The sequence below is a fragment of the Diospyros lotus genome, chromosome 8, assembly GCF_014633365.1.
Source record: "Diospyros lotus cultivar Yz01 chromosome 8, ASM1463336v1, whole genome shotgun sequence".
Taxonomy (NCBI): Eukaryota; Viridiplantae; Streptophyta; class Magnoliopsida; order Ericales; family Ebenaceae; genus Diospyros; species Diospyros lotus.
The window spans coordinates 12,907,285-12,924,059 of NC_068345.1; the positions used below are offsets into that span (position 1 = coordinate 12,907,285).

The window sequence follows — 16,775 nt, forward strand, 5'->3', positions numbered from 1 at the left end:
ATCATAGCTTCACTAGTATCACCTAATGCCTAGTCAGTACCTCTTAATAACAAAGTAACTTTAATAAATTCATCAATGTTTTTATCCATAGAGTTAGAGGTATTCATCTTAAAATTAAACAACATGCCTTTTAAATAAACCAAATTAGGAGCAAATATTACAGAATACAAAGATTCTAATCTATTCCAGAGATCAAGGGGGTTAGTCATATAGTCAACCTTACGGATTACAGAATCACCGAGGTGGAGGAATATCAAATTGAAAGCCTTCTCTCTGATTTCATCAGTTCGAGCTAGCTGCTCAGGTGACCATTTACGGTCGTCAGCCTCAAGTGCTATAAGCACTTTGTGATAAGAGAGAAAAACTCTCATCTTCTTTATCCAATTTCTGAAATCCCCATTTCCATTGAATGTACCGATTTCAAATTGGGTTGATGTCATTTTCGTGTTGTACAAAAATATACTAAAAAAACCTAGATTACTAACTGAGACTTGTACAGCAAACACCTGCTGACAAAGGCTCCTCAAAAAAAAAAAACCCTAGAACTTAAAACAACACTTTCATAGAGAAAGAAAGGAAACCCTAGATTTCGGAAAAGAGATTAGACATGATTTTGACTTAGAAAACCCTAGGATATGCAAACTGGAAGCTCTTATACCATTGTTACAAATAAAACAGAGATAGCAAACCCCCTTTCAAGCCAAAATCACACACTGCTGAATAAACATCGATAGCTAAGAGTATAAAACAAATAACTCAAACATAGCAGATATCAAAAACAAAAAACGTAATAAGAGGCACGAGGTTTATAGTGGTTCACCCTAAATAGGGGCTACGTCCACTCGAGCTCCGGTGAGAAGAGCTCACTGCACTATATGAATAAATTCGATTACACCTATACAAACAATATCAAAACTGGACAACCTTGGTTCTCTAAAACGCTCAAAAACCACTTAATACGGGTTAAGAGCTTACCTTAAATGAACTAGAGAACACAGAAGAATGAAAGGAAGACGAAGACTGTACAAAGCATTTACAAAGAGAGAGAATAAAACCCTAACAAAATGAGCTACTCTCAGCCACCCACTCTCTTTTTTTCAACTTCCGATCCCTTCACCAATCTCGACGCCGCACGATAAATAAGGCAATTGGACGACTGCGATGGCAAAGGATAAAGGCAACAACAACGGCTCAGATGTCATTATGCAACACGATCTGCAACAGGCTAAGAGACAAAATTAAAAGGCTTGAGCTTCGACCAAAAGGCTGCCAAAGTGGCCATCTAGTGGGCGCCCAAAGGAAAGCCCACGGTTGCCAAGTGACCCCTCATTTTTTTGGCATCATTTGATGCTTTATTAAAACAACAAAGAAGAAGAGAGCAATAATGTATTTTTTCTAGTGAGGAAGAATAAAAAGAAAGATAAGAGCTATCGATGAAAATGGTGTTTGAGTGGTGACTTTTATTTTTCTTCTTTTGATTTTTTTTATTTTTTTAAATGTTAATTGTAACATTCCTGATTTTGGAAATAATTAGTGTAATACCCCATGTTGCAAAGTGTTAAGAAAGTTCAAGGAATTGAAAATCAATTTGAGAATTTAATTAACTAATTTTCGAATCGACCAGAGGGAGTAACCTAGACCCTAGATGATTAAGGAAAATGGAATAGTAAGGACGAGTGATTCGAGTTATGATTTTAGGCATCAAAAGAATTTGGATCGGAAACAATTTCCAGTGCAACTATCAACTAGGTTGAGAAAATCGAATGATAGTAAGGGATGTAATACTCGAGGTTTTTTAGATTCAGATACTTGAGGAAATATGATATTTTAAGGGATTGTGGATGTTTGGAGACAAAAGTTCAATTTTTGAGCCAGGGGCAAAATCGTAATTTTTGAGGTTCGAGTAAAAGTGTAATTTACCTAAAAATTAGGGGCATTAGCGTAATTAGTCCATTTTTTAGGGACTAAAATGCAATTAAAAATTAGTTCGGGGACCATGTTGAAAAGGGTCTAAGTGCAATTATCCAAAAGTTCGGGCCAAAGTGTAATTATTGAAACCTTTTTACTATGGGCATTTGGGAGATTCAGGAAAAGTCTCGTAAATGACTTTAGAGATAAGGATGAAGTATCATGATAACGTTAGAGATAAGATGAAGGTTCAAGATGACTTTAAGAATAAGATTTGGATAAGATAAGATTTGATTTGATATGATTTGATTTGGATAAAGATTTGATTCGGATATCAATGATTATATAATATTTTGGAAGATTTAGAATAATTGCAGAATATCTTAGAATATTTGGTAATGATTATATAATATCTTGGAAGATTTAGAATGATTGCAGAATATCTTAGAATATTTGATAATGATTATATAATATCTTGAAAGATTTAGAATGATTGCAGAATATCTTAGAATATTTGGTAATGATTATATAATATTTTAGAAGATTTAGAATGATTGCAGAATATCTTAGAAGATTTGGTAATGATTATAGAATATCTTGGAAGATTTACAATGATTGTAGAAGATCTTTAGAAGATTTGGAATGATTGTAAAAGATTTTGGAAGATTTGAAATGATTGCAGAATATATGTTTCTTGGTGGCTAAGTTTCCAAAACCTATAAATAGGGGTTCATAATCAAAGGTTTCTCATTCTAAATTGTGAGAAGTTCGTGCTAGACAAGAGTGCTTCGGGTTTAGTGGATAGAAGGCTTTTTAAGCATACACAAAGCATCACACATGTAGAGCACTTGGGCAACGCGTGAGAACGTGTAAGGAGGTGGTTTGGTTAAAAGACTTGAGGAGTTGCACGAAAATTGAGTTTGGGCACAAGATTCGAAGTGTTTTGAGTTTCGTTCAAGGTGAGTGTTCGCCCCCAAAACTTGATTTATTGTACTTGTTCTATCTGAACATGTGTGTGATTTCATGCAAAATGGTTTTGTGCATTGAAATGGTAACCGGTGACGGTTGGTTTTTATGAGGGAAGTCCATCCCTAAATGTTTTGAACTGGTGCATTTCATTTTATAAAATATTGTTTATATGATGCATCGAATTGTGAAATATGGCATTGTCTTGAGTTTTGTGTGTACGTATGGAATGTCAGCCTAAGATGTTGTCTGGATAGTATAGCCAGAATTCTCCAAGGGCGTGACGGAATAATAGGGGTGTCTGATGCGGGTGTGCATGTCAGGATAGCCGCCTTGGTTTCCATGCCGGGTCGTTTGACCAGGGAAGTTGCACTAGGATGACTAGGTGGTCCATACTATGTTGTTCATGTGGGATGTCAGCCTAGGATGTTGTCTGAATAGTGTAGCCGTAATTCTCCAAGGGCGTAACGGAATAATAGGGGTATCTGATGCTGGTGTGCATGTCAGGATTGCCGCCTTGTTTTTCGTACCAGACCATTTGGCCAAGGAAGTTGCACTAGGATGACTAGGTGCTCCATGTGAAATTTTGGAGTTGGGATTACATGGTGGTTCCTGGATGCTTAAGGTGAAGGATCATGAACGAGGAAACAAAGCATGCAGCGGAAGCGTTTTAAAATCAAAAAACGTTCCTCGTATTGTTAAGAATCTAGGAGACTTACTTTTGCGGCGGATTACCGGACGGAATGGAGCGATGGGAGCTTCTTCGCGTTGTGGAGACGACGGCTGTCCTGCTAGCCTTCGGCTTCGTCGCATCAGAAACTCAAACGCACCCTTTCGATCTTCCGGAGTATGACTCGAACTCGTGGCCTCTCTTCGGTGAAGAAGAATGAAAAACGACTTCAATGAAAAAACAACTAAAGAGAGATATATATAGGGAGAACCCTAGGGTTAAAACCCTAGTGGGCCAAACCCTAATGGGCCAAGACCTTTTAATTAATTTTCTAATTGGGTTAGCCCAATTAATTAATTAAAAACCCTAATGAACTATTATTTTATTCTAGCCCAATGGACCATTCTGAATAAAATAATTCTCTCTCAATGTAATTCATCCAACAAGCCAAATGTATTAAAAAATACATGAGTTACATCGAGCTACCCCGGGGACCAAAAGACAAATTATTCACGGCTACTAAAATGACCAAAATATCCCTGCTACCTAGTAGCTATATTTTGTCATTCTAAGTGTTCCAACTATCACCATATGGTAACACTGACCCCACGAATAATTTTGCATATGCCATGTCCTTGACCTACTAGTGTAATGACGAAAATACCCCTCTGCGTAACACCCATCATTTAGAAAGGAATAATGTACTAACACCTTTCTAAATGACTTCTACCATCCTTAGATCACTAGTCCAATAATCCGTGACTACTCGAATGTACTTGCTTATCACTGGGAGCTACCCAGAAGCACACACTCTTAAGTCACGTTCCCAGGGCCCTGGATTATTCGATTATTCTTGGACAATCACAAGGGGGTGAATCACAGAAACTATCTTGTATTAGTCTGTCTTAGTTAATTAGAAACCATACTCCCAATTCAAAAGGATATTGATCTTTAATAGACCTCACCTACAATGAATCTAAGAATATAGCTCTAGGTTCACTAGACCACCAACTAATACTCAAGTATTAGAGTACTCGTCCACGTAGTAGCAGTGATAGACTAGCTCCATGATAATTAGTACTTTGTCATTAGCTTCTATCACAGGTCCACTCTACGCATTCCAAATGCGCTTGTACAATTAGAGTAAACGGACTGTTTACTGGCTAAGGCAAGCCATCCTCCATTAGGATCTATTGCACAATGATCTTATCATGATAGAATGCCCAGTTCTATCAAAAGATCAAGAGTTATATTTTCTTACTTATTAAGTACCCATGATTCATGCCTAACTGTGAAGAACGACCCATCACATGAATCACTTACTTAATAGCATGGACACCTTTCCAATAATTAAATGCAATTAATATATGTGCCATAAACTGAATAAAAGAAACATCATTACCATAAATTAAACAAAACGTGTCTTTAGGGCATACATTTCCAACATAAGGTAGGAACGTATTCTGGTGAGATGCGTTGGCAGCCCCATTTAAGCTAGAATCGCGTCGTGTCGTCCAGTCGGTATGATGGCATAGCTTTTAGAGAGATTGCTCTTTTCCCGTGGTAGGGTTAAGCGCGTGGGATTCTCTTAGGCTAGGGCTTACCGGGTGTATTAGTTTATTTCATGTCTTGCATTCATCAATGAAAAATGTGATTTTGAACTCTCACTTAGATGATTTAGCATTTAATTTGGACTATGTGATGGATGCCCTGGTTCCCGGAAGGGTGATTTTTGCCTAACTATCACAGGATAGAAGGTAGAAATCGGGATTGTGAAGAACACTTCACTGGTTACGTTTTTTATTTTTCATTAGCCTCAAATGAAAGGAGATCAAAGCCTTATATAGTGGCTGGCAATGACCCCTTAGATGCCTAAGTACATGAATGCAGAGAATGTAACTTAAGCAACTACATGAATGCAAGCAATAATGCTGGAAATAAAGAGATACATGAATGCTGAAAATAAAAGAGCAATTAAAGGAAGTACATAATGTATGCAATTATGTATCTATTAAAAGAGCCAGATCAAGTGAACTGACTTGGCTCTTGGTCTTCATCTGATGGCTGGACGAAATGGGCTGATGGGCTTGCTGGACTGGGCTTGTGATGGGCCAGGTCTGGTGGGCTTCATCATGCTGGGCTAGGCTGGCCCCTTGTGGCTGCACTGTGGGCTGACTGTGCATGCTGGTGCCGGGCTGGGGCCCCAGATGGCGCCTGCTGGTGCACTGCTTGGTAGGTTGGGGCCTCACTTGGCGCAGCATGCTTGTCATTGCTATCGGGTTGCTGAGAACTCTCGCCAGTTGCGCCAACTCCCGTGCTGCTGTCCGAGCCGGGTGCGGTCTGAGCCTCAAGGGTTGAGACTTGAGATCCTAACATTCCCCGCCCCTTCGGAAGCATCTTGTCCTCAAGGTGCAGATGCGGAAACTGGTAGGCCAAGTACTCGGTTGACTCCCAAGTTGCTTCCTCTGGTGACATGTTCTCCCACTGAACCAATGCCTCAGGTGTCTTCTTCCGGTTCTTCTTGACCACACGGTAGTCTAGGACTCGCAAGGGCTGGACTAGCAGTGTAGTGTCTTCGTTGAGCTCTGGCAAGTCATGCACCACATCGGTCAAGCTGCCTACTTTGCGCTTCAGTTGGGAAATGTGGAACACCGGATGGACTCGAGTATAAGCTGGCAAATCCAGCTTGTATGCAACCTGCCCAATCTTTTGCAAAATCCTGTAAGGCCCATAATAACGATAGCCAAGCTTCATCTTGGCTGCAAGTGTGACGCTCTTCTGCCTACGTGGTCGCAGCCTCACATAGACCAGGTCTCTTTCTTGGAACTGTCGGTCTTGTCGCCCCTGATCATAGTAATTCTTCATTCGGGTCTGTGCCTTGGACAAGTGGGTCTTGAGCTCCTCCAGCAGCTCATCTCGATCAATAAGCTCTCGGTCCACAGTGTCCATCTTGGCAGACTGCGGCGTGTAAGACACCAATGTTGGCGGTGCTCGCCCATACACTGCCTCAAATGGGCTGCGCCCCAAAGACTGATGGAAAGAGGTGTTATACCAGTATTCTGCCCATGCGATACGGTCGGCCCATGTGTGCGGGTTGCTTTGTGAAAAGCACCGCAAGTATTGCTCCAAAGTTCTGTTGGTTACCTCAGTTTGACCGTCGGTTTGTGGGTGATAGGAAGAGCTGGCTGATAGTTCGGTCCCCACAGTCTTGAAAAGCTCCTTCCAGAAATGGCTGGTGAAAATTCTGTCCCTATCTGTCACGATGGTCCGAGGTAGGCCGTGCAAGCGGACCACTGTTTGCATGAATACTTTTGCAATAGACTGTGCAGTGAAGGGGTGCACGAGGGGTATAAAGTGGGCATACTTGCTAAGTCTGTCAACTACAACAAGTATAGAAGAGTACCCCTGTGACTTTGGCAGGCCTTCCACAAAGTCCATGCTCAAGTCTTCCCAAATCTGCTCCGGCACGGGCAATGGCTGCAATAGACCGCTAGGCTGGGTCGAGTCACTCTTGGCGCGCTGGCAAGTGTCGCACTCCGCCACGTGCCTAGCAACCTGTTGCTTCATGCCTTCCCAATGGAATAGTCGGTTGAGTCGCTGCCATGTGCGGTAAACTCCGGAATGTCCTCCTTCCCTTGAGTTATGGAAGTGCCGCACAAGGGTAGTGCGCAGGTCATCAGCATCTAGCACATAAGCTTTGCCTCGGTATAACAGTAGCCCGTTGCGGTACTCATAGTCGCTGGCAGTCTCAGTGTCCTGGCTGGCTTCAATCAAGTCCTGACTGCGCTGGTCGGTGGCTAAGGCATCTCTGATCTGCTGCCAAATTGCCCAATTTGGCCCCGTGATAGGCAGTAGCTGAGGGCTGTCATCCCGTCGAGACAAGGCATCAGCAACCTTGTTCTGCGCCCCTGGTCGATAGACAATTTCATAGTCATACCCCATCAGCTTTGCCACCCACTTCTGCTGGTCTGGGGTCACTATGCGCTGCTCCAATAAATGCCTCAAAGGCTGCTGGTCAGTCACGATTTTGAATCGTTGCCCCATCAAATAGGGTCTCCATACCCTCACTGCCTCAATAATTGCCAACATCTCCTTGGCGTATGCAGACCATGCGGCTTTGGCTGGGCCAAGGGCTTTGCTGAGGAAGGCCACTGGTCGACCTTGCTGCACCAATACTGCGCCAATGCCAATGTTGCTGGCATCAGTGTGAACCTCGAACTGCTGTGCAAAATCTGGCATGGCCAAGACAGGAGTGCATGTCATGGCTTGCTTCAATGCGGCAAAGGCGTGGTCAGCATCGTCTGTCCATTGGAACTTATCCTTCTTCAATAGCTACGTCAATGGCCTAGCAATGGCCCCATAGTGCTGCACAAACTTCCTGTAGTAGCCTGTAAGTCCCAAAAATCCTCGCAGTTGGGAAACATTCTTCGGCTTCGGCCAAGACTGGATGGCTGTAATCTTGTGTGGCTCTACCTTGACGCCTTCAGGGCAGATCCTGTGCCCCAAGTACTCCAACTCAGTCTGCCCAAAAGCACACTTGGACAGCTTGATGCAGAAACTTTCTCGGGCCAGTATGCTCAAGACTTGTTCCAAGTGCTGCAAATGCTGGTCCCTAGTCTTCGAATAAACCAGGATATCATTGAAGAATACTAGCACAAACTTACGTAGCATGTGCTGGAAAATGTGATTCATGGCCGCCTGAAATGTGGATGGTGCGTTGCACAGGCCAAAGGGTATGACCATGTACTCGTAGTGCCCATGATGTGTGCGAAATGCTGTCTTGTGTATGTCTCCCGGGTGCATCCTGATTTGATGATAGCCTGCCCGCAAGTCTAACTTGGTGAAAATGGTGGATCCTGCTAGCTCATCTAGCATGTCATCAATGGCTGGAATCGGAAATCTGTCCTTAACTGTGGCTTTGTTGAGGGCTCGATAATCTGTACAGAAGCGCCATGTCCCATCCTTCTTCTTGACTAGCAAAACTGGTGATGAGAAAGGACTGGTACTAGGCCGTATCAGATTTTTCTGAAGCATCTCCTTGACTTGCTTCTCAATTTCTTCTTTCTGATGGTGGGCATAACAGTAGGGAGCAACGTTGATGGGTTGCTCATCCAAAAGTGGGATGCGATGGTCGAAAGGCCGGCTTGGTGGCAGGTTTGTGGGCTCCTGCACCACTGTGGGGAATTTAGCCAAGACCACCTGAACATCTGTGGGTAGCTGCGGTACATCGGTGGATTGGAAACTGTCGGATGCGCGTGGTTGTGATGCTATCTGTATGGCATAACACTCACTGCCAGCCCTAATCAGTTTCTGCACCACGTTCACCTCTACTGCCCTAGGAGTGCCCTGCTGCATGGATAGGCGAACCTGTCGGCCCCCTAGAGTGAACTCCATGGCCATCTGCTTGTAATCAAAGATAACTTTGCCCAGTTGGGCCAACCACTGTACACCCAGCACTATGTCTACTCCAGCCAAGGGTATGACATATAAATCAACAGAAATATAGATGTGCTGGATTTTAAGACTTACTGCCTTGCATTGCTGTGTGCATGCCAGGCGCTCCCCGCTAGCGACTCGCACCTCAAATGGCTCAATGATGGTAGTCGGAATCTGTAACTTGTGGGCTACTTTGGTGCTGATGAAGTTGTGGGTTGAGCCGTTGTCAATCAGCAGGCTGGCAACTTTGCCCTTGAGCATCGCTGTCACCCGCATGGTTTGTGGCCCAGCGGATCCTGCCAGCGCATGAAGGGACACCTCTGGCAGATCCTCGGCCTCCACCCCGCTGTTGGCTGCAGGCATGTCATAAGGCATTTGTGGGTCTGACTCTGCATATTCCTCCTCCTCTGGTGGCTCTTCAACTTCGATCAGAAATGATTGGGCCACCTTGCACTTGTGGCCCGGGGTGAATTTTTCGTTGCAGTTGAAACAGAGGCCTTGCTCACGCCTCTTCTGCATCTCGTCCCATGATAGGCGCTTGACGCCCTGTGGTATGCGCTTGCTGGTTGCAGGTTGTGGTGCAAGTGGTGGCTTGGGTTTGGGCGCCCCAGAACTGGATCCGGCCATGGCTGGCCCTTTGTATGCCATTGCCTTGCGCGTGGCGCGCAGTTGATCATCCTTCAGCCGAGCAATATCAATTGCTTGGCGCATCGTGGTGGGTCGGTGGAGCTTGACTTCTGCAGCAATATCCGGAAATAGGCCCCCAATGAATGCCCCGATCAAGGCCTTCTCTGGCCAATCTTTGACTTGTGTGGCCACCCTTTCGAATTCCCGCTGGTAGTCCCTCAAGGATCCTGTCTGCCGCATCTTTGACAGGACTTCATCATAGTCCACAAAGCCGGTAGGGCCAAAACGGGTGCGTACCTCCATTTCGAAATCCTTCCAACGGATGCCCCTGCCTTGGTTGTCATAGGTGCGTGACAACCACTGCCACCAATGGCTCGCCTCGCCCTCAAGGTAATAGGCGGCACCTTGCTGCTCATGTCTTGTGACTTGAAAAATAAATTGGCACGGTTGAGCCAAGAGATAGGATCCTCACCCGAAAATGTGGGAAACTGTAGGCGCAGTTTGAAGGCTGGCCGGTTGGTGCTTGTGGGATTCCAGTTGCCGCCTCGTGCGTCTGTCTCGAATTCACCATCAGAGCCCGATTCAGATTTGTGGCTTGCTGATGCAACAGATCGCCGCCTGTGGGAAGATGAGCGGCTACTGCTGCGCCTTGGCGCCTATTGCTGCTCCACCAAGATGGTCAGATTTTGTAGCATCCGCTCCAACCGTGAGAATTTTTCGTCCATGGTGTTGGCCATGTTCTCCAAATTCTCAATACGGTCCTTGTGCGTCTGTCCTCCCGCCATTGTTGGATGACCGTTGGATAGACAACTTCTGGAAACGTCTTCCAAGCACCGAGCTTCGAAAAGAGACTGTGGGCAGACTCTCAACGAGAGCACCAATGATGGATGCCCTGGTTCCCGGAAGGGTGATTTTTGCCTAACTATCACAGGATAGAAGGTAGAAATCGGGATTGTGAAGAACACTTCACTGGTTACGTTTTTTATTTTTCATTAGCCTCAAATGAAAGGAGATCAAAGCCTTATATAGTGGCTGGCAATGACCCCTTAGATGCCTAAGTACATGAATGCAGAGAATGTAACTTAAGCAACTACATGAATGCAAGCAATAATGCTGGAAATAAAGAGATATATGAATGCTGAAAATAAAAGAGCAATTAAAGGAAGTACATAATGTATGCAATTATGTATCTATTAAAAGAGCCAGATCAAGTGAACTGACTTGGCTCTTGGTCTTCATCTGATGGCTGGACGAAATGGGCTGATGGGCTTGCTGGACTGGGCTTGTGATGGGCCAGGTCTGGTGGGCTTCATCATGCTGGGCTAGGCTGGCCCCTTGTGGCTGCACTGTGGGCTGACTGTGCATGCTGGTGCCGGGCTGGGGCCCCAGATGGCGCCTGCTGGTGCACTGCTTGGTAGGTTGGGGCCTCACTTGGCGCAGCATGCTTGTCATTGCTATCGGATTGCTGAGAACTCTCGCCAGTTGCGCCAACTCCCGTGCTGCTGTCCGAGCCGGGTGCGGCCTGAGCCTCAAGGGTTGAGACTTGAGATCCTAACACTATGTCCCTGGAATATTCAAACGTTCCAGGTAAAAGCAGCGGTGCGAAGGGAAAAAGAATTGCCGAGGAGTGACGGCGATTAGAGGATGTTTTATATTATGTCCTTTTAGTTATGTTGTTTATTTTGAGAACATCACGTAAGCGTTGGTGCAACTTTATATTATAAATAAAGTGGTTTCGGTTATGACCTGTTAAGGTTCAATCTAGCTTCCGCATTTGTGTTGGTAAACCTGTCTTAGTTTATTGATGGTTCATAGTTGATATACTGAGAAGGTGTAACGGGATCTTCGGAGAACGGTTTATGTTGAGTTTCTGTTGTTTATTTGGAAAAAAAATATATATTCCCGAAATCTTACGTTACGTAACGCCCTCCCGGGAATTGGGGTGTTACAATTAGTATATGGATTTTAAGGTGAGATTTTGAGGAAATTTATAAATTGTTGAATCGACGGTAGGAAATGTCTTGGGACTTGGATGTCTAGGGAAGAGGGCATGAGATTTGTGAGCATTTCAAGATGAGGTTAATGATACTAGAAACAGTCAAATCGAAAATAAATAATTTGTATATAAGCCCGAATAGATGTTGGTACCGAATGATAGTAGGAGGGGCCTCCGGGAAGCTGAGGGGGATCCTAGGGGAGGTTCGGTTTTGCCAATGAGGTAACCCTAAAGTATTTTCGGGTGGAATAAAGATCCCGTGTAGGTGCACGGACGAAATCGACCTTTATCAAGTAAATACTGAATTATTAATCTTGGAATTTTTGTATTTTAATCTAAATAAAATTGATATTGAGGATGTAATTGTAACGTGAAAGGTTGAAGTGAGAGTATGAATATAATTTATGAATTTATATGTAATTTTTATTATATAATAAATTATATGTGCGCGTGTGCAATGAGGTATGTAGTATATGGGTGTGCAAGTAAGCTTTATAATATGTATATGCATGGCGAACTCTGTGGGTGAATTCAGTTGGTTCACTTGACTTGAGGAATATTATATAATATATTATATAATGCAAATGCTCTTAAACCTTGAGAGAAAAATAATGATAACGTATCCTTAAATGGGCTATCAATTAATGGCTATGGAATAAATAAATCATGTGATGGCCTTGGAAATTGAAATGAGTGATGGCCTTGGAAATTGAAATGAATAATGCCTTTGGAAATTGAATGATGATATAGCCTGTAGTGGGTTATCAAATGATGGCTATTATGTAATGGCTCATGGAAATCTAGTATAAATAGGGAAGTTGGTCGTGGAGAAATAAAAGCAAATTGAAGGTAGAGAAGCAAAGGCAGAAAGAAGGGTTCGTCATTTTGAGGTAAATAATTTGCCTAAATTAGTTAATTAGCAATTAATTAGTAAGTTAGTTACTTGGTTAACTAATTTAGTCAATTAATGAGTTGGCTAAACCAGTGGACTCGGTAACCAAGTGAATTTAGTTATGGGTTGCTAAATTAGTTTCTTGACATTACGTTCAAATATTTTGTTAAGGAATTTTGGGTGCATTGACAGTACGACTAACGAATCAGTATGCGACACATATTTCGAGGTAAGGGTTTAATATGCTTTGTGCGTAAATTTCTTTTGTCATGACTTGCATAAGATATTAAGGAAGTGACTAGGCATGGGGCAGTGGATTGTTGACTGTAAGGGTCCTAGGACGGGTCATAGCTGGAACCACTAGAGGCCACATAAAGCCTGAGATAGGTGCGGTGGACAGGCTTGCATGTATGTTGCACTTCATATTTATCTATGATGTCATATTGAATAATTTACTGCATTGCGTATTACCTTTACTGAGTCCTAGGACTCATCCTTTCATTCCCACCAACCACACAAATAGTTTAGGGTCCGATAAAGGGAAGGCGGTGTATGCCGAAGACCAACTGAATGATGAGAATGGCAACCCATGAAGGGAATACGACCTAGTAACCTGTGTCAGTCATGTAATTATATATTTTGTGGATGTGTTGAACGTTGCTTGTGTTTCCCAGTTGGGCTTATTACTTTTAATGAGTACTTTGTATGAGCAAATTATGTTATACCCTAATTGTAGTTTATTAATCTGCTCATAAGGCATAGGTCAGATTCGAGACTCGAGTGTCCTTTCGCTGCAAATGAGTCTTAGACCTCGAGTCCTCGATGGCCGGAGGCGGTGAAGCCTGGACCCCACCCAGGGCACCCACGTTCTTTTATCCCCCCTATCTTAGGGCATAGCTGGCCTCCGGAGCAAGACCTACTGACGTTATGGTGACACCCAGTAATGGGGACGGGGCGTCACATTAATTTTTTTAGTTAACCTTAATCTTTAGATAATTTAATTAATGATATATATTAAATTAAAACTACTTCATTTTCAATTAAAATTGATAATGATAGTTGTTAAAACTAACATACGAGTTTGTTTGAAAATAATTAAAATGGATGGGCTTCAAGGCTAGTTTCAAAGTATAAAAAGTGTAAAATAAGTAAAAGTGTAAGTTCTCATGTCATAATTTTATTTTTTAAAACTCCTTTTCTTTTCTTTTTAACTTTTTTCATAAATACTCTTTGCCAACCTCTACGAACTCCATCTTGTTTTCAAAAAATTTATTTGCTCGACGTTTTATTTTCATTATTTATTTTTCTTAAACTTACTAAAGATTATTTTTCTATGATTAGAGAAGTTTACTATTAATAGTCTCATGCATCTTTTCACCTAAATATGGTTATGGAAGATTATTTTTTAAGTAGTGTTTGTTAACCAATATATAGATAAAAAAAATAATATATGAAAAGTATATCGAATAAAAGTATTTTTCATCGTATTTGTTAAATTTATCTGGAAAAAAAGACATGCGATTTCTTATTTTAAATTTTCAAGATAAATTTATCTTTTTTGGATAATTTATTTTACAAATAAATTATCTTGATAGTAGCTTATTTTAGTCATTTATTAAGAAATGTGTTTATAAAGAATTCACATAGTAAAGACTTTAAACGGTCAATTTTAAAATACTTGAAAATGGGCAAACCAGAATTTACCGTAAAATTTATTTTTATTTTTAATATATTTTAAATGTGGAATCAGTTAGTCTTTTCACTTGAAAACTTATTTATACTGAGAGAATAGGTATTCGGAGCAAGAAAATCAAGAACTAGAACCATTGGCCAAGTCTCGGGTTAAGGCCAGACAAAGGGAATAGTTCAAGAATTAAGTGTCCAATTAATATTATACATTAGCAAGAATTAATTGTCGATAGGAATGGTGATCGACGCAGAAGGGAAGGTTAGATGTCGCTCTGTGATTCATTGAACTGATAACAATCAAGATGAAAATTTGTACTCCAGCCACGAGCAAGCCCAATGGAAATGTACAAATACTTCTGTAGTCCTTTCATCTCTCTCTCTCTCCATCTGCATTTACATCTAATTCAATGATCGTCCGTTGACATTCTTTTTCTTTTATTATAAAGCCTTCGGATCCTGCGGCTACTCATCTATTGCTTGTTGCGTGATCGAACAAGAAACAACCACCTGAAGCCCTGCATCCTTCCTTCTTCAACTAGGTAAGTAACGTTCCTTTATTAATCCATCGGGTCATGGCAAGCAAGCCTGGGAGACAATTAAGGTGAAAATTGAATGAAAGATCGAAAACGTAAAAGTGGATTCAGTGATTGGTCGCGGTGGAGTTGTCTTCGTGCCTTGTTCTCTCTGCTCTATTCATCCATCCTTACATACCTTGAATTCAGTTTTCGTCCCTTTATTTTCTTCCTGTTATATATACTAATATTAATCCATCGGGTCATGGCCACAGTCGTCAACCTTCTCCGAAGTTTCTTTATCCGTTCTATGTATATCCTCGTTTCACAGAAGTAATCATTTCATTTTTATTAATCCTCAATTCTGCAGTTGGCTTGATCTCTTTCTTAGCATGGGTGGAGGCGGAAGCGACGGAAACAGTGTTGGCGGTGGTGGTAGTGATGGTGGTCGAACCGTAGTCTTGGTTGGACGTACTGGCAATGGTAAAAGTGCGACGGGAAATAGCATCCTTGGAAGGAAGGCATTTAGGTCGCTGGCTAGCTCTGCTGGGGTTACAGATCAATGTCAGCTGTACACCACTGTACTGAAAGATGGTCATATCCTTAACGTAATCGACACTCCCGGTATATATAACTATTTCAATCAACAATCGACTCTCCCGGTATAATGTGCCATATTAACGCTATCAAGTTTGAGTGGGCAGTTAGTTAATTTGTACATTTATGGCAGGAATATTTGACTTCACCCCTGAGACTCACATGGGTGAAAGGATTGTTGAATGCGTTAAATTGGCCAAGGATGGCATCCATGCTGTTCTTCTTGTATTCTCAGTGAGAAGCCGCTTTTCGAAAGAAGAGGAATCCTCCCTTCGCTGCTTGAGAGAGTTGTTTGGAGAGAAAATTATTGATCACGTGATTGTAGTTTTTACTGGTGGGGATGAGCTTGAAGAAGAAGGCGTTGCACTTGATGAATACTTGGGGCGGTGTTGCCCTGCCCCTTTGAAGGTATAGTATTACTATTTAATCCTGATTATTAGTGTTCGATTCTCAGTGCTACCCAGAAAGAAATTGTTGAATTTATGGCTGTAGGATCTTCTGGAGGAATGCGGAAACCGAAAGGTTCTGTTTGATAATAAGACTAAGGATGAAGCAAAGAAAGCCGAACAGCTTCAAGAGCTTGAGGCTCTTATAAACACAGTTGTAGCGCTGAATAATGGTCTGCCATATACAGAGAATTTAGTTGCTGATTTGAAGGTGCGGGTCTCTTTTATTTTGCTGCATGAACTATATATATATATATATATCTGTTAAAATTATGGTGGCAAGGCTGTAGTAATCAGCATATGCGATTTTGACAGGAACGAGAGCAGAGATTCCACGCTAAGACAGAAGAGGTTAATTCATTGAAGGGATGCTCTGAGCAGGAGGTTTCTAAGATGATGGAAGAATTGAAGAAATTCTATGAAGAACAAAACCAACAAATGATTCAGAGTGTAAATTTTTATACATTTTTGTACACGCGTAGTAATAAATATGCTGATGGTTGATGGTACTAGGCCGGCCAATTATTTTCACGTTTGCTTTGTTCCACAGGTTGATTCTAGGATGAAAGAGACTGTTAAGGGACTTCAAAAGAGACTGGAGAGCCAGAAGGCTGCGAAGCGCAAGGCTGAAGAGAACGCGAGGAGGCTCAATGAACAAGTTTGCCAAGCTGCGAGGCGCGTGGCTGAAGAGAACGCGAGGAGGTCCAATGAACAAAATTGCCAAGCCGCAACGAGCGTGGCTCAAGTGCACGCGGTTTTGCATCAACATGTTAGCAATATGACAAAGGAGTGCTCAATTATGTAGTGATCGATGCATGCATGCATGCAATTACATTGTTTTTGTAATTCAGTTATTAATTTGGACTGATCTTTGGATGAATTAATTGTCCTACTTTTTATATATGTATTGGCATGAACCGAAGAAGAAATTAAGAGTCCGAGATAGGTGCAAATATGATAATAATAGTAACAATTTAAAATACATTGTTTGAGCCAAGACGAGGCAGCAATAGGTAATTAATACGAGTAACAGTAT

The 16,775-nt window shown here is 42.2% G+C and overlaps 2 protein-coding genes across 2 annotated transcripts; one reads left to right on the forward strand and one right to left on the reverse strand.

Moving 5' to 3' along the window:
- Positions 1–7,876: 7,876 nt before the first annotated feature.
- Positions 7,877–9,910, reverse strand: LOC127808530 (uncharacterized). The gene has a single exon (XM_052347104.1). The coding sequence runs from the start codon at positions 9,908–9,910 to the stop codon at positions 7,877–7,879; it is 2,034 nt and encodes a 677-aa protein (XP_052203064.1).
- A 1,086-nt stretch (positions 9,911–10,996) lies between these two features.
- On the forward strand, positions 10,997–16,544 carry LOC127808531 (immune-associated nucleotide-binding protein 9-like). Its single transcript, XM_052347105.1, has 6 exons — positions 10,997–11,103; positions 15,067–15,320; positions 15,427–15,701; positions 15,786–15,950; positions 16,055–16,189; positions 16,290–16,544. Exons 1-6 carry the CDS (start codon positions 10,997–10,999, stop codon positions 16,542–16,544), a joined length of 1,191 nt encoding a protein of 396 aa, XP_052203065.1.
- The last annotated feature ends 231 nt before the right edge of the window (positions 16,545–16,775 follow it).